The sequence below is a fragment of the Antrostomus carolinensis genome, unplaced genomic scaffold (genome assembly GCF_000700745.2).
Source record: "Antrostomus carolinensis isolate BGI_N321 unplaced genomic scaffold, ASM70074v2 scaffold9156, whole genome shotgun sequence".
NCBI lineage: Eukaryota > Metazoa > Chordata > Aves > Caprimulgiformes > Caprimulgidae > Antrostomus > Antrostomus carolinensis.
The window spans coordinates 1,320-26,970 of record NW_010319767.1 but is presented as its reverse complement, the minus strand read 5'-3'; the positions used below and the strand labels follow the sequence as shown (position 1 = coordinate 26,970).

General features: G+C 36.3%; 1 protein-coding gene across 1 annotated transcript; it reads right to left on the bottom strand.

Moving 5' to 3' along the window:
- Positions 1 to 16,578: 16,578 nt before the first annotated feature.
- Positions 16,579 to 23,380, bottom strand: CTCFL (CCCTC-binding factor like). The gene is made up of 6 exons (XM_029085286.1): positions 23,242 to 23,380; positions 22,623 to 22,756; positions 20,546 to 20,666; positions 19,156 to 19,305; positions 17,460 to 17,620; positions 16,579 to 16,806 (listed from the first exon to the last, which is right to left on the bottom strand). The coding sequence occupies exons 1-6, from the start codon at positions 23,249 to 23,251 to the stop codon at positions 16,579 to 16,581; spliced, it is 804 nt and encodes a 267-aa protein (XP_028941119.1). The 5' UTR covers positions 23,252 to 23,380.
- Between the last annotated feature and the right edge of the window lie 2,271 nt (positions 23,381 to 25,651).

Here is a 25,651-nt window from a genome sequence, read left to right as displayed (position 1 = left end):
CCAAATTCCAAGTTTTTTTATTTATTTAGCCAATATTCAAGAAAGAAAGAAAGAAAGAAAGAAAGAAAGAAAGAAAGAAAGAGAGAGAAAACTCAGTGTAGAAAGACTTCTGATGCAGGAAGAAAACAGGGTAAGATTGCATAAAGGATCACTCGCTTTAGGCGACACTGCCAGACAATTTCCTTCCCTGTTACATCACCATTAGGTTCCTTATTAAGCTAATTTCTTTGAAAGTCACCCACAAAGGCCCCATGGCATCAAAATGCCATATTCACAGGAGGCTTTGTAAGTGAGGACAGGGTCCAGGCTCTGCTGCTGTCTAAAGGGCGCACTGAGCAGCCCAGAGCACTGGGGATGGGAGTGAGTGGTGCTTTCTGAGTTAACAGCTCTGGAAGCTCTAAGGCAGCAATTTTAACATATGGGTAGAGACAGTCAAAGCCTTGCCAGCTGCTAACGTCCGTCTTTCCAGCTGCTGTGGATGCAGACCTCTGTTCGACAGAGTGCTGCAGTTCTTTGTCTGAGCTGGTCCTCTCTGAAGCTCACTAGTGTAGACTATGGTCAACCCTGAAACTGCTGCATCTAAAAGAGTGAGTCCTGTCCTGACAGGAGAGACAGAATCTCAAGGCATTGGCTCTTACCGGATTTCAGCAATATCACATGCATTTCATGTAAAAAATCTCAATATCTATATTCAGCTCCACAAGTGTTCGTTCTTCCTTTCCTTATTAACTGTTTGAGCCATGTTACCATGCTCAGTCCAAAATCTGCTGCAATCACCTGTTTTAATAATGTCTGGTGTTGAGAAGGGCAGACAATAAGCTAAACAGTCTAACTCGCATGGAGAAATTTTATAAAAATACATTTTTCTTCTGCTGCAATCACCTGTTTTAATAATGTCTGTTGTTGAGAAGGGCAGACAATAAGCTAAATAGTCTAACTCACATGGAGAAATTTTATAAAAATACATTTTTCCGTTAAATCAGATCGAAAGGTGTCATCTGTGGCTTTTTTTCTGTTTGAGACTTGGAGATTAAATTCTTCTGGTGTAATGGTGCCACCAGCAGATAATAGTTAGAACTGGGTTTAGCTGAAAAACCTAGACAAGAATACAAATTTCTCTACATAGGTTATTTAAGCTTCCAAAATGTCTCCTTTAATTTTTTAAAACAATATTTTGATAAGAACATGGAAGCTAAAATTTGGTTCTAAATATGATCTATCTTTTTTCCTCTTAAACATAATTAATTTAGAATCAACTAATGTTTCTTTAAGGCTCAGAGTGTAATAATACAAGCTACATGGGATATTTGTTTAATTTGGTATAGTTTAATCTTTAAAATTTGTCTTGGGGGAAAAGCTACATGGGATATTTGTTTAATTTGGTATAATCTTTAAAATTTGTCTTGGGGGGAAAAAAATCATTATATTTTTCACACAAAAAAAGAGACAGATGACAATTTAGGATGACCCAAGCAACACTGATGCTACAAAGCAAAAATGACAGAAAACTTATCCTCCATGCAGAAAGAATCTCATGTGAAACTTTCAGGATAGCAAGGAAACATCAGAATAACAGCTAACCCTTTTTTTCCCCTGTAAAAACATCCCTATATTTTGCTTGCTGTGAGAAAGATATCATGAGAAAAAAATGCTGCTGCGTCAGCCTACAGCTTGGCATGGCTTTTTCTCCCATAAACTTCTCTAGATAGTAAGTCTGTCTTACACTGCATCAGCTCCAAAATCACACACAAAAAAAGGCAATAATGCTTCCCCCATTTCACGGGGGCTTTTTGTGATGAAACGTACATCAAAGATTATGAGCTGCTCAGACACTGTGGTAAAAGGAACTTTAAAATGTCTTGGTATAAATTTGTCTTGGTTTTCTTCAAATACAATTACACAGAGAAGTAGTAGTCTGTATCATGCAGGTAGGGATTTCCTCTCACACAAGAAACTGGGAGTGAGCTCACGGTTGCAGCAATGTAACTGAGCTAAACTCAACCGCCCTGAGAAGAGTTACCCCAGACTGAAATATGAATAGGAAAACATGAGAACCAGCTCAGTTATCAGCGAGATAATTTAAAACAAGTCTTCCATTGGCTGATTTACAGGTTTTGAACACAAGATTATAAGTAGGAAACACACCTATTCTGCAATCCTTTACAGCCGGAGCCTCTCACTGTGTTTATCTCAAGTGTAATGGGGCTAATCTGGAGCAGCCTGGCAGCTCTGTGGGGCCCTCGGTGCACAAACCCGCAGTTGAAAGTCACTGTCACCCGTTGTGCATTCACACTATTGCACCTGCATATTTTATTTCACACACAAAAGGTCAAAAGCTTGCCAGCAGGCTGCCTGACTTCTCAGGCACACAATGCACAGAGAAAAATAACTGCAAGGAGCTGCTTGCTGTAATTCCCTGCAATTTAAGACTATTTATTTTTAAAACTTTTGCTGCCAACCTCCCCATCTGACTGTCACACTCTTGCTGAATTTTATCATCAGAACATAGTAATTTATTAGAGATCAAATCCAACCAGTTATTTGACTGTCTTGGTTTTAAATACTACTCAGCCTTTTTAGCTGCTCTGAATCCGTAGGGCTCTCTATAATTAATGTTTCTTTAGCAGAGGCAGCACGGGGACTGGCTGTGCACAGCCCGTGTTAACCCTTTGCTGAGACCAGCGTAAAACCACAGCGAGGGGCTGCGTTTGCAAAGGGGTTGTGACAAATGATCCACAGAATTGTTTCTGCTTTGGGCATTTGAAAATGACTCTTTTATACAAGTGGGCTGAGTATAGCCACTTTCACCCACATGATTAGAAACTGGTCTGTGCCTGCAAATGTTAATTAACAGATGTCGCACCCACACATATGGCATTTTGGGAGAGACTGGAACTTCTGTAAAGCTTTTGTGGCAGCTGAAGGGATTTGAGATGAGAGAACAGGAATGATCAAGAAAAATGCTGAATACTTGCAATGTCAGGTACATGTATGTTGGCTGTAACAGTGGCACAGCAGGGAACATGTATGTGAGAACAAGGGGCAAGCTAGCATAGAAAATTTGAGCCAGAAGATGGGCTGGTAGGTGATCACCTGAGAGAGCACCAGAAGAGAAGAATAAGGATGTCCAGCATCAGACACAATGATATTCTCCTCCAAATCTGACCCAAAATGCTGAAGCCTAATGGCAACCAGCAGGCCAAAACGAACATCTGAGGGGTGAAAAAGAAGGGTCAGCCCTTTGCAGCCTGCCAGCACACACCTATCTCAAGCTCAACCTACCTGAATTTCCTAGCAACAGAATGATCTGCCCAACCTCACTCACAATGGCCACCTCTAACCAGCTGTCAAAAGCTTCTAAAATTGAGCTCTGATATGCTTGTAACATCAAGGAGCACATCAAAAAGCACTAGACTGCCCTTGAAAAGCAAAGTGAACCATAGCATCACAGAGCAGGCCAGCAAACCATTACATGGTCCAACCCTCCTTGGGCAAGGGAGGCTAGATGAGATTATCTAGCACCCTCTCCAACTGCACTTGAAAACTTCCAGGTTGCTGCTGTCCTCTAGGAATGTTCCTTTGTCTCTAAGCACAGGTAGATGTTCTGGGCAACTTCTGTGGCCTCCTGAACAAGCTTGAACTGACTTAATGAATGAGGGCCTACACCTACAGCAGCTTCAATGCTTTCTGGTTCAGCAACTTGCACTGCAGCCTCACTCCTCCCTGTTTTCCTCACAACCGAACAAGAACAAATACAAAAATATTTATGAGTAAATATTGAATTTTATTCCTACATTGGAAGATAATCTCCTGTGTTCTTTAGGTCAATATTATCATAGCCCAGAGAAGGTCAAATAGCAGGTATTTGTCAAGAAGTAAAAACAATCGCACAGTAAAAGAAGCCAAATAACGAACACATTTTCCTTTAAATTTAACGATCTTGTTATCGACCTTTTTTTCCAGCTATGTGACCTATTGCCATGAATAGGAAAAAATATAACCTAGTGTAGAAAAACAACAATATTAATCAAGGTCTACTCTCAGCTATATATTTTTGCATTACTGAGTTTTTCATAGGGCTGTATTTGACATCAGAACATTAATATGTTGTAAAACAAAACCACAGAAAAATTACTCTATTTGATATTTACTTATTAAAAATTGTTACTGCAACTGTAATTCTGAAGGGGCTGCCCTAAGAAAGCTTTGTCCTTTTCTGGGTGAACTATTTAAGGCAGTATCCTTGACTGAACTTCCAGCATTCTAGCTAATTTGACCATGTTTGTCTTCTACCCAAAGCACTCCCAGCAAAAATAGCTGCCAGAGCTCCTGTGCAGCAGTTGTCTCAAGAAGACAGTCTCCAATTTTTGCAGTTCTCTTACACTGTATTTCAAGAAGGTATTTTTTTTCCCAAGTTTCTCATCAAATAGCTTTTAGTAGTGGCAGACATGTTTGGTGTTGTAAGTCTGTTAGTTTCCCATGAGCAAGAGCTTTGGGGAAACTTTCAAGGGTGTATTTGAATTATAGACACTGAGTGAATTATAATTAAATATCAAGATCTATGATACGTACAAAGTACTGTTATACATTTTTTCTGAATAAGTTGCAAAAGGAATAAACTAAATGACCATAATATCAAACTACTGTTATGTTATTGAACTAATATAAAGAATGTAAAATTCTGTTCTGAATTATACATTTGTTATTTTAAAGGAATTTCTACCAAAGTAAGCAGGGAATAATTGAATTTTACAGATTGCATGCATATTCGACTGTAAATGGAGTCTGAAACCTATAAACAATTTGTACTAATCTAATTCTAAATGTACTAATCTATGTTGGCACAATTTTTCTTATGACTATGTCACTACCTACTTATTTCATAATAGTAAACACAAGTTTAAATTAATATTTGTGTGAGAGTTATATGATGTAAACCACCATGTCTCTAATACTGCAGCCTTCATCAGTGTGAAAAGCCTCACAGCAATTTAACTGAACAAAAAAGAAACCCGACTGAATAAGTTGCAATAAAAGAGCAAAACTTTATTATTATAATACCTACACTGGCACGTACTTTAGACACAGGGACTTGTTCTTTTATAATACCTACACTGGCATGTACTTTAGACACAGGGACTTGTCCTTTTATAATACCTACACTGGCATGTACTTTAGACACAGGGACTTGTCCTTCCTAGCACCCTTTCTTTGAGTTTGAGCAGAAAAGTCTATGAAGGGGGAAATAACAGCAGATTAAAAAAAAAATAGAGCAGTTCCCAGAAAACGGTGTTCTCCCCTCGCCTTTGTGTAAGTGTCGGCAGGCAAGGAGCATGCCTCAACATGCAAACCAGCCCCAGAGTGCACTGGAGAGGAACAAGTCTTTGTTTAAAGCAGTGCAAGGTTATCCCCACACTTCTTCATTCTGTCAGCTTCTGGTAACCATAGAAAACTGATACACAGCACGCACAGGCAGTGTAAATGTCTGTAAATAAACAAGGTCACAGGCAATGCTGGGTGCTTGCTTACCTTCCTCACTAGCAGTTGGCTAATCAGGGTTCTTTATGTAGTTTTGTCAGAAAACAAACATTATAACTTCTTTCAAAAACAGACATTTTGCTTCCAATCCCTTGGACCTGTGGTAAAAAAAAAAAAATAAAAAAAAAAAAAAAAGAGAGAGAGAAGAAAAAATTCCCCTATGGGCAAAGAAACAGTCTATCAAAATAGGAAGTGTTCTGTGGTATATACAACATTCAAACATAAACTGTCCTCTGAGGTAAAAAAACACAACCTAATTTTTGTATTTCAGTTAGTTCCTGCCATTTTAACCCCTTCTTGGTGAGCACAACCCCTATTTAAGGTTTCTTATTCTTCATGTAATTAAACCCTAAGTGCCAAGGGCTGGGCTGACAGATAACGGTGTTACTTATTTCCATAGTTGTACTCAGCAATGCAACCACAAAGCTTTTGGATTTTAGTCCTACCCAGTAAGAAGCATGAGACTGGCCTTGTTTTGTAACACTACAAAGTAGCATAAAATGATGTCATTATTTTTTTATCCTTTATAAGGCACGAATATAAGCTCAGAACCAACAGTTAATCTAAAAAGTCTTCGCTGCAAGGAACAGACTGCTGTCAGTGATCAATACTATTTACAATTTCTTTCTAAGTATATAGTCATAAAATATTGAGTCATATTCAAAAAGAAAAGACATTCCTAACAGCTGAGTGTTATGGTAAATGTAAATAAATATACTTCTGTGCCCAGTTTGTGCTGTTTCCCAGGCTAGATGCATGTTCCAGAGAGCGTGGGCTAGAATAGAACAAATTTCACCACTTCCTCACTTCCTTGCTAATGGTCTCTGTATCATGCAGCACAAGAACTTATGTAAGTTACTTCTTTATTAAGCAAGAGTACCCATGTATTCAGGTAAGATATATTTTCTCAAGTCAGAGCACTTAAAAACCCCCCAAAATTACAGTTTCTAACAGGATTTGATAATGAATCTAATTTTTTCAAAGTCTTAGAGGGACTTCTACTGGGTCATAAACAACCACAGAACAACCTGAATTATGAAAAATGAAAATTAATCTTTGATCAATTATTTCAATGGATTTTACATCAAGCAGCTTTGTCTACACCTATTAAACAGTGGCTGTTCTCAAATTCAGGGTTGCTTTCATACCACGTGCAGTCACAAACAGGCACACAAGACTGTTCACCTGGAAACACCCCCAGATACCAGAGCACCACCCACCCCTGCCACAGACCGAGCCATCGATGCTTCTGAGAGTTATATTTATATATTAATGAATTTTAAGACACATAAATACCTTTAAAATTACTTGTGTGTTTTCTAGAAAACCCAAATGTTTTCACCTTCCTCTCATTTGCAAGTTAAAGAAGCTAGGGCCACAATATCTAAAATTGCTACCTAACTGTTATGAAACTCATTTTTTAGTTCTAGCTCACAACAATTGAGTATTTATTTAACAGCAGCTATTGATATGCTGAGAAATTTGATGTACTTTCATTGCCTCTCATTCCCCAATATAAATTTGCATCCTAATGCTTTAGCATTGCTGATTTCCGTGCCTTGTGAAGGGGTGGAATAAAGAGCTAATTTTGTGGTAGGGGTGCTGCTGGTGTCCTGTCTGTAACTGTTCACCCTCCAACAGAAAAGATTTTTGTATTTAATTGTAAAGTCACTGGACAAACTCGAGAAAAATGAACCAATGACTGTAAGAAAAAGATGCACTTTCCAATTAAATATTGCAAATAATGTATATTCACTCATTCATGCTGCTTAATGGTATTTGTTGTGAAATAACAGCAGCTAGTGTATTCATTAACACTAAATGGTATTTTTATGTTTAAATCACAACTACTTCTCCGTTTCAGAATGGGACTATTTTGTAATCACCAGCCAAGAGAAGAAAATATAGTCGGATTAAGGAAAAGTCAAACGAGAACTTTATCCAGTTATATCTCTTGAAGGATCTTTCTTGATTTAAGGCACAGGATGAAGTTCACTGTCAAGTATATATTTACAAACAGAATCACTGCCTAATGCTTTGTCATCGGAGCTGCATCCTCAGGGTGCAATTACAGCAATTATCTGGATGGATCTTCTCATCAGTAACCTTTGACTCATCTGCTACAAACTGTCAGTCTTCATCATCAAGTGGGGAAAGCAACGTATTGTTTCTATGCAATCATCTGCTTCTGAGGAAGAGAAAACTCCGCTATGAGGACAGCCTGCCTGCCCGTACACATGACCTCCTGGAGCGAGCCTGCATCTGCCAGCCGGAGCAGCAAGCCCCAGAATGAGCAGCAGTTTACTCCTGTCCTGTTCTTCTGTCAAGATGAAGCCAGCAGGCACCCTCACACACTTCTGCATTTCTCTTAGGAGTTTCAAAGAGAAGCAGAAAAAAATCTTTTTGCATGCAAAGGCCATGATTAGCAAAGTACAAGGTTAGCATTGCATAATCTTAAAAGGTGCTGAGTAACTTGGTCTTCAATGGGATTTGTTGATTATGCATCAATATTTGGAACTTAGGCCCAAAAGGAAGAGACCGCTCTCAGCTCCCATCTAACTGGAATGAATTCAACCAACTAAACAGATTTCCTGTAAACTTACATCTATACAAAGATGGGGCATAGTCTTACATTAACACGACATTTATTATCACACAATTGTTACTGAGGTAAAACTCCTGCAGAAGTTTGTCAGAGGGCACGGCCTGGAGGATACAGCCCATTAAAAATTAAGCAATTTTAATTCAGTCAGTAATGCTAAATTATGAAGGGATAAATAACTGAGTTCAAAGAGCCAGACACTTAAAATAGAATGGGAAAATAGCTACTATAAAGTTTGATAACTTTCACTTCACAGTGAAACAGCTGATGAGTTACTATAACAGAACAAGGAAAAATCACTTGTGCCTTAAAGAGAGGATAGCTTAGTTCTCTCAGCATACAGTGCTTCCAGAAAAAGGATGGCAGTTTGAAAGCTTAATTATAATCACCATTAGCTGCCACCTACCATTTCATTAGTTGGTAATAAAAGCAAGGCTCTTTCTTATCAAAGTAAACAGCAATGTCATTCCTCCTTTGCATTCCCCCTGGAAATGTTATGTGGCTTGGGCAGGGACAAAACCAGTAACAGACTGAATCAGGAAAAAAATAGCTAAAAATAAACAAAATCATTTACAGAGATAACTCAGTCAACTACCAAAGAAGAAAGAAATGAAATTCTTCATTGTCAAGTGCCAGTTCAAAGTGAAAACAGATTGAACCAAAACTGTCAGAAAATTCTTTACCATTTTGTAACGATCACACACCCATAACGCCAGACAGAGTCCAACTGTTTCAGTGACTAACTTCAAACAATAGCTGGGCTGTTTAAAAGCACAACAACAGGGAATGATGTTTGCCTGAAGGCATACTGTATTAACGTAAATTGCTTTCAAATGCACATTCAGTTTCTTCAACAAAACAAAAAATAGATATTAAACTGTGTGAGTGGAAGTTACCATTAGAGCCATATAACACTGTTGTCCGTAATTCCATCATCCCTTAGTGACCGCATGGAGTGAGCTTACATTTAGTGGGAAAGACAGCAAAAGGGCCTCTACTTGTGTTGAACAAAACGTTACATGTTTTACTCTTCCCACTTAAGAAAGGTCTGAAGACTACTGAGTCTGCATCTCCTTTATGAACCTTCCCAGTTACCACCAGATGAAACTGTGTTTCTTCCTCAGGAGATGCTATACCACCACTCACGTCCACACCTCTTAGTCATGCTGCCACAGTGCCTTTATATCATCTCAAGTGCTGACCTTTAACAAGTTCTAAATGTTATTTCAGTTTTAATATTCTGAGTTTAATGTCTCTGGAAGTGATTAACAGCACAGGATTAATGTCACTATGTCCTTGCCCATTTGCTCACCACCTTCTGCTAATGTAACTTAATCATTAGATGCTGCAACACCCCGGGTTTCTATTTCTAGTTCACTGAGATTAAACTAGTAATAAGCAGCAGCATACTGTATCATCAGTGGGCTTCATTGCTCCTGAAGGCAAAAGGATTAAATCAGAGATTAATTTTGTTCTGTGTACCATCCTCCTCAACTGTGCAATGGAGACAACATGACTGTGGTTGAGAGAGACAGCTCAGGCTTTCTCAAAACCACAAAAATTAAACTCTCATCCATTAAATTATTGTCAGTCATATTTGCAGTAGAGTTGCAAGATTGTTAAATAACCAAATTCATTTTAAATAACAAAAATGCAATCATGACGAAGATCCTGAGTAGATGTACTGAGAGACAGCAGACATGTTTCTCTAATCCAGGCTCGGTAATCAGTAAAAAGAATTGAAAGCCAGGGAAAGGATTAGTTTGGATATGGCAGTAATTTTAAGATTTGACAATTCAAGAAAATTTCTTGGAACATTCACAAAAATGCTAATCAGCTGGAAATCCACTGTTTTTCTCATCTCCTCTACCAAAATGATGCTTAGACAATGATCAAAGGTCATCTCATGGTAAAATCTTACATCAGAGCATGCAGAGAAAAGACCTGGTGACACTACCTGTGCGCCATTTCCACACTGTTGGGTCAAAGCTTAACTTGGAAAAAAATTAAATCTACAGGAGTTGAGACACTCACCTTATGATAAAGGGTCTTACCAGCTCTCATGGTCTGTGTGCACCTTAAAGGAATTTATAAATTTGCCTAACAAATCTGTTGCTTCTTAAAAGCCTTAAAATATCTTTACCTAAAGATTTATTTGAGAAACAGATTAAATTATTGTTAAACAATAATTTCACATGATATGTTAAAATGATTTATCAGAAACAGAAAATATGCCCCTCATGCAGACTCCCTACACCTCCTCCCTGACACTGGTGGCACTCACCTGACCTCCTCTTGAGCCAACTCACTCAACTAAGCCAGAGCAGAAGACAGACACAGCACAGGCAGGCGCGGGGGTGAAGTGGCATCGCAGTCCATGAGTGTGCAGGGACTGGCCGTGCAGCTGGGGCTCTGCCACTGCACTGAGCCTGAACCCCCATTTCAGCAGCAACAAGGCAGCCCCATCCCAGCACAGCTGTGCTTCAGCAGAAGACAGCAGGTACACACATCCTCCTTCCACGCTGCGACTACACTTTGGAGCGATACTAGGAATTACTAGCCTGCTAAGGAAAAAAGCTACCGAGAACTCTTTTTATACAGGCTTGGTGTGCATAAAATCATCAGCAAGACACCTTACTAAGTCAATACTAAGACAAAAAACCCAAAGCACCTTTGGCAGGCATCATTTTACTACTAGCTGCTTACCCACACATGAACGTATATTGCCATCTACAGGAAACTCCTCTAATTACCTCTACCAGTCATCAACCGGCAGCACAATGCTTAATTACACGCTATCATGCAAGCACACCTTCCAACCTGCAGCCCCACTCTTGCTGACACGAGCTACTTTTCATTTCCTTGGCAAGTTCTAAAATTTTTTGAGAGACAACAAAAGTTTCAGAATACAATTCCTTCTAATCGATACATCAAAACGTACTTAACTTCTGCAGCATCATATGCCACACATTACCACCACTGAAGTTACTGTGCTTCAAGGTCTTAGTTATTATGGAGCATAATTAGTAAAAATGTATCCAAAGAAAAGTTTTTACTCTTTTTCTGCTTTTATCTACTGGGTACAATGTGTTAGATCTGCCCATGTAGAACTTGTACTTTTCCTCACACATTAACTATTTAAACCCAGACAATTTCTTCTTGCAGAGGAAACTCAGAATGCATGCTTCCTCTTATGTAGAAATCTTCTTTTCCAAATAACCAAATCATCCGAGAACAGTTAGAGAACACTAAAGAATACTTCAGTATTATGTTTCATGACATGAATCACTCCTGTATATTTAACAACTCTTCCATAATTTGTAAATTAAAATATTTTAAAATTGGCATGTGTTTAGAATATGTACTCTTTTAAAAGCTATTAATACATGTGTACTCGTCTAAAATATATGAATAATACAATTAAATTAAATTATCTTTGTAAAATAAACATCTGAAAGCCATAGTGATGCAAATTCTTAGTCATGAAGAACAATCACTCTTTGCGGTTAAAAAGCATGAGACCACTAGGAATGGCTCCTCAAGAGGTCAAAGGATACTTTCTTGATTTTCAAAAGGACACATTTCTAGCTTCTGACTACTTAAATAATCACTTTGCAAGAGATAACAACATTTTTTATTATTAAATTCATACTCCACTTTGCTTCTGACTACTTAAATAATCACTTTGCAAGTTCAGAGATAACAACATCTTTTATTATTAAATTCATACTCCACTTCATGTAGTCAAATTTTCAGATGTCAGCACAAAATGAGTCAGCTTTGTTATTAACAATTCAAATGAACAATATATATTCAGAAAATTGATCAAGTAATTTATACAACTTCTAAAATGAATTTTAACAAAGAAATCTGTTGTTAGAATTTATGACACAAATGGAAACATCACAACAAGAAAAAAAGTCAACAACAATATTTAAGCAATTATCATGGACAAAAGTACCCGTAAGTCCTGTTATTGACAAGGCAGCCAGAACAAGTCATTAACTTCCTAAAACTGGATAAATACTACCATTGTGAAAACAGACACAAAACAGTAATTATGAAACACTGTTATAGTGGAAGGAGGACAAAACCAAAGAGTAATTTTTATAAATTCAAATACACTGAACTTCTCAGTAATTGCTAAAAACATACGCTACAAAACTGAATGAGGTTTCTATTACCAAGGCAGTAATTCCTGTTCATATCCTGTTCACATCAGCCCGAGCTCATTGATTAAGGTTTTGAGGCCCTTTCGTGTAGAGTGGTCTATATCTTCTAAAATTGGATAATTTACTCCTGTAAAACAGCAGGTATCTTTATCTCTCAGTTATGTACATGGAGATACCCAAGTCATTGCATGACAGTCAGAGCTCCTAAGCACGCTGTTGGTTTGGGTCTTATTAACAGCAGAACAGTTGCCAAACTGAAAAGTTATCCTAGTCGAACAGGCATGTAGCCATGTTTTCAAGTACAGGATAAAGCTCTTCATTTACTATACTAACTGCAGAAAGCTAAGCTTTCATTTGAACAGACTTTTCAAAGTAACAAAAGTTAAAATTCCCAGTATTTAGATCTCAGACTGCAGTTACTCTGGAACACACAGCACACAGCAGAATTTACTACCCCTGACTGCATCAGCATAACTTGCAATATTGCTTGTTTAACATGCAAAACCAAACAATTTTATACTGGCCAAGTTCTGTATTATATTTATAATTAAGTTAAACACAGATGTTAATCTTGAAATTAGGATAAGAGTTTGGCATTTTAATTAAAATTATTTACTTGCTACATGACCTGATATTACTAAAATTGGTTAGCAATGCTAGTGTTTATTTATTAAGAAAAGTAACATAAGAATAGCAGTGTTAAAGATCAGTATTTGAGAAGTATTTAAGATTTTAGGAACAGGCTTCCAAGTATTAATTATAAATGACAAAAAAAATGAGTGATCAGTGCATAAACAGGAATCGTGATCACTGTAACTAATGATAATAATCAATAGTACTTACTGTAATTACTCTTAACTATATTAATTAATTCTTAATTAAGCAGTAAATCCAGTAGTTCTTATAGGGCTTCAACAGCTTTCAGCCAGTGTCTTTTCTAGCTTACCAACAGTGAAAACAAGGAAGACCAGAGTCTATTTGTGCATTATTTGTCCATCGTCTTAAGAATCATTTCACAAGTCATTTCTGTGTTCTGTTCTCTCAGAGTTGCTGTTTCTGTTCCATCTAAAACAGGAACAATCTCACTGGCACAATGTTCATTTTTCACAGTGGAGACATCTCGGAATGATGCCAGATCAACTTTGAAAAAAATAAAAAATAAAATTGTTGTGATTAACGGGAAAGACAAGTAAATATTTCAATAAATTTAACAAATAGGCAATTTAATTTAGTGGAGAAAATACTGCCAATATATAACAACGGCATAACTTTTATATTATAGTTTATTTGGAGAATGAATATATTTTATGTTGAATATTACATTACAAGCCATGCTAGCAAGTAGTACCCATGGTATTCTTATCAGAGGAAAACTAACCATTATTTAACTGGAAATTTAATTCTCATATATATGCATTTTATTTTTTAATTATTAGTAACAGCAAATCATTGACAGCATCAGTCACACAAGCAGGACACATACAGGATCCCACAGGCCCCTGCAAGATGAGCAAGAAGTGAACAGTGAAACATACTTGGACATGTCAACTTCGGGGAAAAAAACTTTTGGAACCAGCACAGAAATTTCTAATATTTGTGTGAGTCAATGAATAGACTGAGTATTTGCCTGAACAAAATCCACAGATGCATTATCTTAGCTCTACAGAATCAAGCTTCCCTATGAAGAGATTTGCAAGATATTGAAAAGAAATTGTTTGCACACAGCAAAACATTAATAAACAGTAAAATCTAATTATTGCAAAAACATAAACACTGCAGCTGTAACATTTCTCTCTAACCATACCATTACAGCCTTACCAGTGAAAACAGAAGTGTCAATGCTAATGTAAACTCAGCTGCTGATATATATTCATTAGATTCAGAAAAGCTTCAACATTTCTTCTTCTCATTATGTCAAATTTTATCTCACTGCCATTGGCCACAAATCAATGTAGATATCATCTGATATAACAAAATTTAAGGTTTTAGGACACCTAGGCCTTAGATGTATCTCTATTCTTGTCTCTTACTCCATAAAAATCACTTGAAGAATCCTATCAAGGAGACTACTATGGCTTTCAAACAGCATCTGGGAAGCAGAGAGGCAAAAAACAACAAGACATTCTGGGCAGGCAAAGCTATTTTTTCGGCCCTTGTGGCCCTGAAGGTGACATCAGAAACATGGCCAGTTCTCACCCTGTAATAGTGTAGAGATTCAGCATTAGATCAGAGACAAGGGGAAGGCAGGGTGCAGGAGTTTTTGCCCACGGCCTAACCTAACTGAATTTTGTATATTGCACTTTGTCTAATTCAACAGAAATGCACAGAAGTTAAATTATGAGCAGACACCTCCTCTGGGTCAAATTCGGACTGTACAGTGAAACTGCTAGAATATTAATACATCCGTGGTGACAGGCTAAGGTTTATTTGAGAGAATAAAAAAAATACTTCATATGTTTTTAGAGTTGCAATTAAGATAAAACATAAATGCTTCTATCGGGAATGTACTAGCATAACCCAGATAGAAAAGACACTTCACTATCGCTGTGGAGTTCTCGCTGACAAGACACCAACTGACCAACTGGTCTACTATTTTGGTCTGCCAAAACCTGCACTTACCCACTTTCTGGGAACCTTAACCTAATGAGAAAAGATGAGGGAGCAGAAGAAATAGAAGGAAAGAGATTAACTACGGACCATCTTTTCATTTATACTCAAGTTTACAGAATAAATGCTCAGCGCTCACAAGCTATCCACAAGGAGTAACACTAAGTAATTACAAGTGAGCTTCTGACTGCACAGACGTGCTGAACCAAGAGGTCTGTGAACTGGCCTGATCACCTCTGCAGTATGACAGAAGAATGACTCTAGCTATTCAAATCAGTACCACTTTTATTATCATTTGATCACTATTTCATACTCTCTCTGAGTATGAGAGAAAGAAAATGAACTATTTATAAAGATGTTTTGTGATTAACATGTAATCTGAGTTCTGAAATGGAAAAGTTTTCAGACTGGTCTGTATTAAAGCAGTATATTATAAATCATGAGATCTTAAGGAAACTCACTATGGCTGAATTCAGTAATGATGTGTTTCATCCTCCTTTATAAAGCCTAAAAGAATTTGTGAAAAGGGACAAGAAGAACACATTTGTAAGCATTGCTAAGCAGGGAGTTTAGAAAGATGTTTTCAGGAGCAGGGAAACAGACATCCCAGAATGGGTACCTGAGCAATGACCCAACTCAGATGACAAGAATTTGTGACACACAATAAAGACCATTCTGAAGTATTCTTCCATTATTAGCACTTAAATTAGCTTCATTGTGAAACAGTAATTAAACAGCAGGGGAGATTCACTGCCTTAGCCTTTTATTCTTGATTCTAATTTACATTATTAAATTCTATCTTATTTGCTGATTACCTTCTTGCTTAACAGGCTTTGATTCCTCATGGGTTTTATTTTTGCCCTTGCTTCTTTTTCTGGCTGTAGCAGTTTTTGCCCTCATCAATTCACAATTTTCAGCATGCTTATGCATATTATTCTGTTAGCATAATGAAGCATAAACATATGAATCAAATATTAATGTACGTAAGTGCTTTAACACACACACACAAAAAACAAATATGGTTCTGACAGATAAATTCTGGAACACTAAGTGAAAGGCTGACTTAGTTAACAACCTCCATAAAACTCCTGAAGATTTTCCAGAATATATATTAAAGGAATGCTAACATTTGGTGGGTATAAAATAAAATTTATTATTTTCTGGTTCCTGGATAAGCAATTAAGTTTTACATACAAAATCTGGATGTGGAAAAAAGGTTATATTTACTTCTAGAAGCGTGCACCAGAGATATGTTTTCACTGCATGTGGTTCTGACAATGTGAATAATAATTTCTCACTTTCCTTGCTGAGCTGGTCCTAGCACTCTTTCACTTCAATTATCTTTCCAAATTCTTTAACTTGTCGTAGAATTCATACCTCCACACTGCCTTTTATTTGTATTAAGACGATTACTATATTAAACATCAGTAACTTCAATACTGGATTATACAAACCAGTACCAACCCTGAAAATATGATGTGACAGATTATTCTCTATCTGAAGGGGAATACCATTAATTTCTTTATTAATCCCCTAATGTAAGGTTTGGGAAAGAAAGCAAACAAGTTGTGCTGGCTTATCATTAAGAAATTAACATTCCAGCCAGTACACTGCTTTTTACTCTCAGTCCTTTGTGACAGTATGATCTGCAATACTTAGCTAAAGATAACTCCACTGAAGATTCCTTAAAAGGAAGTATCTTACCGAGAGTGAATAGCCCTTACTACATCTAGGGCACTCATAAAATGCAGGCTTAATATTAGAATCATGGTGCTTCTTGAAGTGAACAGTGAGAAGCTGTTTCTGTCGAAAGCTTTTGCTGCAGCGCGAGCAGGTGAAGGGCTTCTCACCAGTATGGGTTCGTTTATGTACAATTAGGTATCGTTTCTGAAACAAATAAAATATGTGTAACATAACTATGCAGCTCTGTGATACGTGTTAAAAAAAACACACAGGCAAGCAGAAAAGTGCAAAGATGTTGCACAGACCCCTTAATTATCCTCCACTGTAAGCAGATGCTGAAGAACACATTGGGATACTGCCCAGTGACTTGGAGAAGCTCAGAGGTTTTCCTCCTAACCTCATTAAGGTTAGCAGAGAAAATAAACAGAATGGAGCAATGGTACATTCCAACATATGAAGGCCAAAGCAATGCTATCCTAAATGTATTCTTTAAAATACAGTCTTTAGTTCAGACTGCATTTATTCTGTTACATTGATGAAAAGCACATTTAAAGTGCAAATATTACATTTTGCTCTCATCACAATGTCACTAAAAGTGATTGCTCTTCCTTTATACTTCTAAGGAGTTTATGTACAAAAGATTTAACAAGAAAATACGCTCAGACTTCACAGCATTTCAATTTTACTGTTTATTTGTGAACCATTTATCTTGCAAAGAAATGTAACTTAATACTATTTCAGTTAGATTGCAGTAACAAAAGCTTGTATCTTCTAAAGGTAAATATAACCTCAAATCCAACCCTACCTTGCCAATCCCTCAATTGAAAAAGCAGTAATTTTTCAGTGAATTTAAATACCTGCTTACATGCGTAGCTGCACTGATCACATTTGAATCTTTTTTCATTTCTATGAGTCTTCTTGTGCTGAATAAGAGCATAGCGCTCATGAAAAACAGCTTCACAGTAACTGCATTTAATTGCCACTGCCATGTAGGAATGTAGATTCCTCAGGTGGACACCTGAACAGTTAGTAAAAGCATTTAATTTTAATGGTAAATTTTTTATTTCCATGATTTTGAGCAAGAGTTAGACTGTGCACAGACCTAAGTAACGCGTACATTGTAAAGGAAAATACAAAAAAAGAATCTTCTGTGCCCTCTGCAAAAACACATGAACAAATAAATTGTATATACGTAAATAATTACACCTCTACCTTCAAATACTTAATACACCTCAATAGGATTTTTATTTGAAAATATAAATAGATGCTAAAGGCATCTTTGTATGTCCAAGTATTTTTTAATACAGCTTTTTCATGTATTTCTGGAAACCTAACATTTTATATAGGTTTTGATGGTATTGGCCAGCTATATTGCTTCAAATACAGTATTTACTGCATCTGTTATATTTCTAATACACTGATTTATTAGTGAAACTCTCATGTGTACAAAAACATTTTCTTCCTAGAAAAGAAGACAAATTCACACATGAAATTTATGGACAGGGACAACTTTACCGGTACTTCAAGCAAATACCGTTCCAAACAAGAGTAGTTAAAAAATTTAGTATAAATTCCCAGAAAATCATGACTGCTTCTATTTGAAGAACTGTGGTTTATACAAGGAAAAATTTTAATTTATATTTTCAGTATCAACCTGTGTATCAGTACTGTTTGATATTGGTGTCATAGGAAAAATTTCCATTACCTGCATATAGAATGAAGATGAACTTAAGCAGTGGTTCATTGCATTCTGGGAAAAGCCCTCAACTAGCTAAAAGACATTTGAGTTTGTTGTATCACCTTCAATGTTCCATGAGTGCTATACAGTCCAAAAATAATCTTGGATATGGATGTAATAGAATTCAGAATTTAAGAGTTTTGAATGCTTGAAGCACACATAGTAAAACCACTGTACGCTGGACTGATGAAGTCAACGGTTAACTTGCACTTTACTAACTAAAGCAATTACATGTATTTCTTTAAATTACAAGGGCAATGCACTCAGCAACTAAACACATAGTATAATTTTAGATTCAGATGTAAAAGCTGACTTAGTATATGCAAAAAATTATATAGTAAAACATTCAATCTATTTTAGTTTCTCATAGAGCTAGACACATATGCATTTTAACTAGAGCTAAGAAGCAGAACGTGAGAACTGAAAGGGTATTACATAGATCTGACTATTTTTTGTGGCTTTAAGAAAAAACTTTTCAATAGAACCTAGACGTAGATTTTTTGTGAGGCACCTTCTTACTGAAAAACAGAAGGTCACAATGCCATAGGTATCGAGCACAATAAAGAAGTTAAATGTTTGCTACTTTGCATTTTAAACAAATTAAAATATCAACCACAAGATGTCACCACATCTCCTTGCAGGATGAGTTTACCTGTAAAACAATGAATACATTTTCCACAGAAATATTCTGTGATTATACGAGGTCATATATAACGTATTTGCTACCCTTGTAAGAAGTGAAAATTAGAGATTTCACCACTAATTATCTATACACTTAATTTTCTTTTTTTTTTTTTTTTTTCCTTTAAACTCACCCAAGTCACTTTTTCGTCCAATAAAGGCACTACAATGTGGACACTGGTATTTTGGCACATTTTCTCCATGCTTCTCTAACATATGCACTTTCATGGTACCACTCTGAGTGAATTTGGCCTGACAAACAGAACATTCATAGGGTTTTTCACCTATAAAAACATGAAAATAACATACACTTAGAAACTCTCTCTACTTATCTGATACTATTAGTTGACAATGCTCCTAAAAAGTTTACATAGCCAATTACAATGCAAAATCTTGATTTCCAGAAGCTGTGGGTCAACCTGATGATTTTTAAAGCCATTAATATACTTCTAAACTATTAATCAGGAATTATTTTAATTAACTTTTATTTTGTCTTTAACATTTCATGTACAAAAATGCAGTATTAACAAATGTGCAAAGAGAGAAAGTGAACAGCTGTAACAATATAATGAGAAAAATTATTCAATACCAGCCATTGGTAATGGTGGAAAAGAAAGTAGGTTTATTTTTTGGGGTTTTTTTGCCATTCTGCCCCCAAAACGTCACATCAGGTATGAGTATCATCAAAAATTACATCAACACTGGCAATTAGCAGTCTAGTAATAGCTAAAGAAACAGCTAGTGCTGAGGATCCATCGTGCACACAGATTTTGAACCAGCTCTAGTCTGGTTCTGTGGACTAAGTTCCTACCAGTACTAGATAACACTAGGTGCTCTGTTGGACTCTCTGGTTGACTCTCATTAAAAAAGAATTAAGTTTAATTGCACCAAACTGCCTCAAGATATGAACCAAAGCATGGTGAGGATATTCAGAAGATTTGATTCAAACCACATTCTCTCACTCTGATTCAAACTAAAACACTAATTGTAACATACATTACATATCTTAATTGAGCCAAGTTACACCTGGAAGTATAAGATAAATACTAAATGCCTTCTCAGGCATTACAGAGCCATGATGTGAATGCATTGCTTTCAATGTTAAAACAATTCAATTATTTGCTGACCAAATTAGTGACTAGTAATTTGAAGCCACAAGGTATGTTTTGAACAGACATTCTAAACTCTCCTGTCAGAAACATCTCCATAGAAAATTAACTGATTGAGAAATAAAAGTGACAACTTGATCCACAGAAAACAAGACCACGTAAATGAAATATTTTTCTGATATATATAAAAGTTTAGGAATAACAGTAAGACTGTTACTACCAGCACTGTACAGCTGGACTTCCAATAGCCAAATCCGGAAAATTTAAAGAGACCATGTTTTTCAGGCACATATTTACTCAAAAATCACTAATTTAAAAAGTGCTAATTTTAGAATTTGCAATGAGAGTCAGAAGTTTGCCCTATGAATGTGAAGGGCCTAAGGACACAGACTTGACTATCACGTCAGAGTCCTACCTGAATGAGTTATCATGTGCCTTTTCAGTTTATATGCATCTTTGCTAGCATAACTGCAAAGGTCACAGGCATAAGGACGCTCTCCTGTGTGTGAGCGAAGATGTCGTTTCATTTTACTTGCCTAGTATAAAAAAAAAAGACATTTTCTGCAGAAACATTTACATTAGAGACATAACAATTACAATATAAGCAATTTTACAAAGTACATCTATTGCAATTTTAAATATTGCATCAATCCTAGAATTGGCACACTCCCACCCCTCTCACCCTTTTTTCTGGTACAATCAACCTGTTGTGGTTTTAGGTAACGTTTCTGTAGTTTCTCCCAAGATTATTTTACTTCCATGTTTAGTGCCAACATAAACAAAAGGAAATTTTATAGTAGGAACATAAAAGCTAGAATTTTAAAATCAGCTGAAGGGGATACCTACTACCTTAATGCTATTTGGATACACCAAACAAAATTCTTTGAAAATACCCAGGAAAATAAATGAAAGATCAAAATCATTAATCAAAGTCTTTAGTCATCTTCAAATCCCAATGAAGCACTTCCATTGCAAAAGTTTAATTCATTCTACTATTTGATACTGTTCCTGTGATATGTGCTACCTAAATATTGTAGGGATGCAAGCTACAATTAGGAGTTACCTAATGTTCAATTCCTCCATTTACAAACATACTTAATGAATTCACTGTTAGATCCATTCAAACCCACAACACTATTCACTTCAATAAAATCAAACATGATTGCCAATCTTTGCTATACAAAAGTCAGATCACAGGCATGGCATTACTAGGGGGCTCCTCCAGCTCTCCTTATTCAGGTGAAGCTCACAGCACTATTAGTGAGAGTTCTGCAACAGCAATGAGTGCTGAACAGTTCCTTATCAAAGCAAGGGGAAGAACAGGACACTTCAACATAAACTGACAAGGTTTTTAAAGATGGAAGCTATCCAAAATCTAATTAATAAGATCAGGTGCATGGAATAAAGTTGAGGCTTGCTTACAGCTTTTATATCTGGACACAGCACGTTAAAAAATTAGATACTGGATATCCAATACTGTGACAGTGATTCAATCGTAGGTGACTGTGATTCAATCACAGGTGCATGACTGAAAGCCTATTTTTTCCAAGTGAACCCTTAGGCAGTCTCTAATTTTTTTTTATTTCCAGATTAAAATTTCAATCCTATAAAACCAAACATCATTAAGCTTACAAACACAACACATGAGCTTCATTTTAAACAGTAGCCAGTCTTGTCCTACAGTATATGGAATGAAGTGTAAAGGAAGACCAAGTACGCTGTTGTAGGATCAAATTCACACAAACACATTTTTCTACTAGCAATTTCAGTACAACAAAAAAGAACTTAAAATATTAACTACCTTTAAAAAGCTAAATAATTGTACAAATATTCATTTGAAGCAACTAATTTATAAATATTACTACATGGGACAAAGTAAGGATTCAAGGAAGTCACATTACTTGTGCCTTCTTTGAGAAGCGATGAGGACGAAAAGATGTGCACACCAATGAAATGCATGTCACCACAAATTTTTACTAATCACTTATCTTGCAGTAATACTGCACTAACATAGCAGACAAGTAAAATTCAACCCATCAGTGTGGTCCAAGGCCATTAGCTGAGCCTGCTGGTCTTTGCTTTGATGCTATGATACATGGGCCACTGATACCTGGGATCCAGCAGATCTCCCCACCTTTATGGTCCCTACACTCTTCTTTCAGGGTCTTGAAGTATTACAGCAACCACAAGTTTGGTCATTCCTCCCAATTCAGAACACATATAAACATCTGCATCACAAGCTAAGTATTAATATATTGCTTGACATTTGCAACTACCTCTGTAATATACTGATATCACTGATCTCGCACAGAAATCTTACAATAACCAAGGTTGATATAAACACTGTGATATGTGCACAGGTGAGTCCCAATTTAGCAGAAACTTCTCAGGGTTAAAAATCTGTGCAAAAACTTTCTAACTTTACAGGACATGAAAATCTTAGTATGTGAAAGCCTACAAACTCCCAAAAGATTCAGTAAGACTGTACTTACTTCTACACTAGAATATTTACACACTGTACACTTGAAAGGTTTTTCTAAAGTGTGCTTGTAGCGCCTGTGTCGTGATAGGTCACCACTGGTCACAAATGCCATATCACAGTCACTGCATTTATAGGGTCTGGTCCCTGTAAGAATACACTGTTTCTTAGAATTTTATTTAATACCACAATGGTACGATTTGTCTGCCTTAAATCAACATGTGCAGTTTTTTTTTTATAGAACCTTTTCCGAGATTCTGGATTTTTATATACAATAAATGTATACCATAAGTTTATTCTAAACACAATTTATCAATTTGCTTCATAGGGCTATACAGCAAAATGAAAACATCACAAAAAATTCTATTCTGCACATAGGAATCAGATACAACTAAAGTCAATATTCAGTTAACAATTTTTTAGAATAGTATTTAAGAAAATAAATAAATACATACAGACACAGAGAGTTACTAACTACAGATGATGTCTTTCGGCATGGAACTCCAAACAAAATCAGGGAAACTTCTGATCACAAAATGATCACAGAATACAGCCCTAAGACAAAGTCATTTGCCTGTTAATTAACTTTTGTAGATAACATGTAAAATGAGGTATTTTCACACATTAGATACCTGTGTGCATATTCAGATGGTTATACAGGAGGGTAGCTGTACTAAAAGCCTTAAGGCAGAGATGACACACGTGACGTTTCTTATCAGAATGGGTTTTCACATGATGATTAAGACTTGATATTTTGTGTGAGGTGAACGTGCACAAACCACCGTTGGAAACTGCTTCTTCTCCTGTGAGAACAAAGACACATTTAGATCATAGGAGCCACCAAATTATTACTTTATTTTTTTTAAAAACAGTACCAATTTCAATATAGTTCCTCTACTTTGGGTAAAACTAGTCCATACTTCTGCATAAAACAACTTCAAAATGCATTAAAAAAATCAAGATGTCAGACAGAAATTATTGAGTCTATTTAAGAGTTACACAATTTGCACCCAAAAAATAGTGCCTTCTGTTAGTGATACAGTTTAGAACCTAATCCCCAGAAATCTAACTCCAAGCCTAGCTTTCACCTCCAAGACAGGATGAAAATTCCTCTTGATAGCATCATTAAGACATGGTTCATCACTTACAACCTAGGCAATACACTTCTTGATGACAACTGTGTAATTAGTACTAAGTAAGCTTGTTCAAAGATTTGGAAATAGCAGGTTAAGCTCTTCGCAGCTTTCTGGTAATCCTGAATCTGTAAAGTGTATGTGAAAAACATAATGATGTAAAAGGCTCTTATAAAATCATTAGTTGAGTTTGAGGGAAAAAAAGATCAGTTCCTTGAAGAAGTCCTAGAATAAAGTTATGCTTTCTGGGTTACATAACATTTCCAAGTTCATGGCATAGCAGTAATGAATTTCTATTGAGCTTAACAAGTTAAGAGTAAATGTGCAACACTTCCAGTTTTGAAGAAGATCTGAAACTGCAAAATGGCAAATACGTCATCTTTGAAGAGCCTTTCCAGAACAGTTGTCTCAGCTCCCAAGTGCACTCTCTGTAATGATTTTCATGCTGAGACCAAAATGTATTTCAAACAATGCTTTATACCACACAGAGATGTGCAGCTAACACTTCACTTCAACAACAGCAAACAAAACCACTTTATTGTTATTTTATTCATTGTGGATTCGTGCCCACACAAAAGAACACTGTTAGCTTTGTTAAAGCTGCTCAAACGTGCTTCCTATAAACAGAGTAACTAAACCAAGGGACATTAATAATTGGTACAACATCCATACTTTGAACAACCTCAGCCAAGATACCTTAATATCCAGATACTACAACACACGTTTACAGACCCTTCAACATTACTGATGTCACCCAACTTTTACAGACACAGAGTTTCTAGGTAAACAGTTGCTTATCCATTCCCTTCTAAGTCAGTCCTTAACTTCTGCAGCATACTTTCACATTCCTAAAATCTTATATCAATCAGTCATTTTCTGTTACTTTTACTCAGGTTCTAGGAGATATCTTGCTGACAGGCAGTAATACTTGACCATCACGCTCAGCCAGCAACTTGAAACCACTCTTAAATTCATCCATAAACCCCTGAACAATCACATTTTGAAGCTCAATGAGGGAACTAAGAAAGACTAAGCAAATTACTAGGTTTATGCAAAGACATTTATATACAGTATTAACTTTGAAGTCTCTCTGGAGGTTTCAAATACCACATACTGTTCAAAAGAACATTAATTTCTCAATGCCATAAAAAATGTCTCTCCTGAACACAACACAGATGACATCAGCCTGAGCAAAGAATGTTTTATCACTTAAGACTGAAGGGTATTATTCCTTCTTCCAAATTTTAGATTTAACCTAATTTAAGCTTAACAATTAACACTGTGAATAATATAAAATTTCCACCTCATTTCAAAATGTAACTCATCTAAAATTGAATACAAAGATTATTAACTTTTCACCTTTCTTCTGCTTTGAAGAACAAATCTGAAATTTCAGATTCTTGGGATTTCTTCCAACTGTTTGTTCTGATGGAGTTGCACATTCCCGCTCTTTACCTTTATTGTATGAGTCTGACAAATCATCACCAGCTTTGCAGCTCTGCCTTTTTGCTTCCCCAGGAGAGAAAAAAAGTTCCTTTCCTCCTCCCTCTTCATATGGGGTCAGTTGCTGGACCTTATTTTCAAATGCAATGATATAATCTCTGTCAATCTATTTAAAAAAGAAAATGTTTTACAACTTTCCTAATCAAAGGCAGTTGCTAGTAGCAAAACAACTACACTATCAACAGGATGCAAGCTATTAGTTAATTTTGATTTTCAGCCTGAAATGTGATGGACAAAACTGCAACAAAAATTTTGCACTTAACATACAGCAATCTAACTGGGAGGTTAACAATTACTGAAATTGAGTCCTAGCTCTTCAAAATTTTATATAAAATTTCAGAGCATCGTTTTGAGATTACAGCACTGAGAACACAGAAGCTTGTATTCTCATTTTTAAAAAACATTT

What these genes read in the sequence shown, in the direction of transcription:
- CTCFL (XM_029085286.1), bottom strand. An exon ending in GTAAATATTCTAGTGTAGAA is followed by an intron (nt 20,667 to 22,622) that starts GTAAGTACAGTC and finishes TTTTTATACTAG; the next exon opens with GCAAGTAAAATGAAACGACA. An exon ending in TGGACGAAAAAGTGACTTGG is followed by an intron (nt 17,621 to 19,155) that starts GTGAGTTTAAAG and finishes CTAACTGTTCAG; the next exon opens with GTGTCCACCTGAGGAATCTA.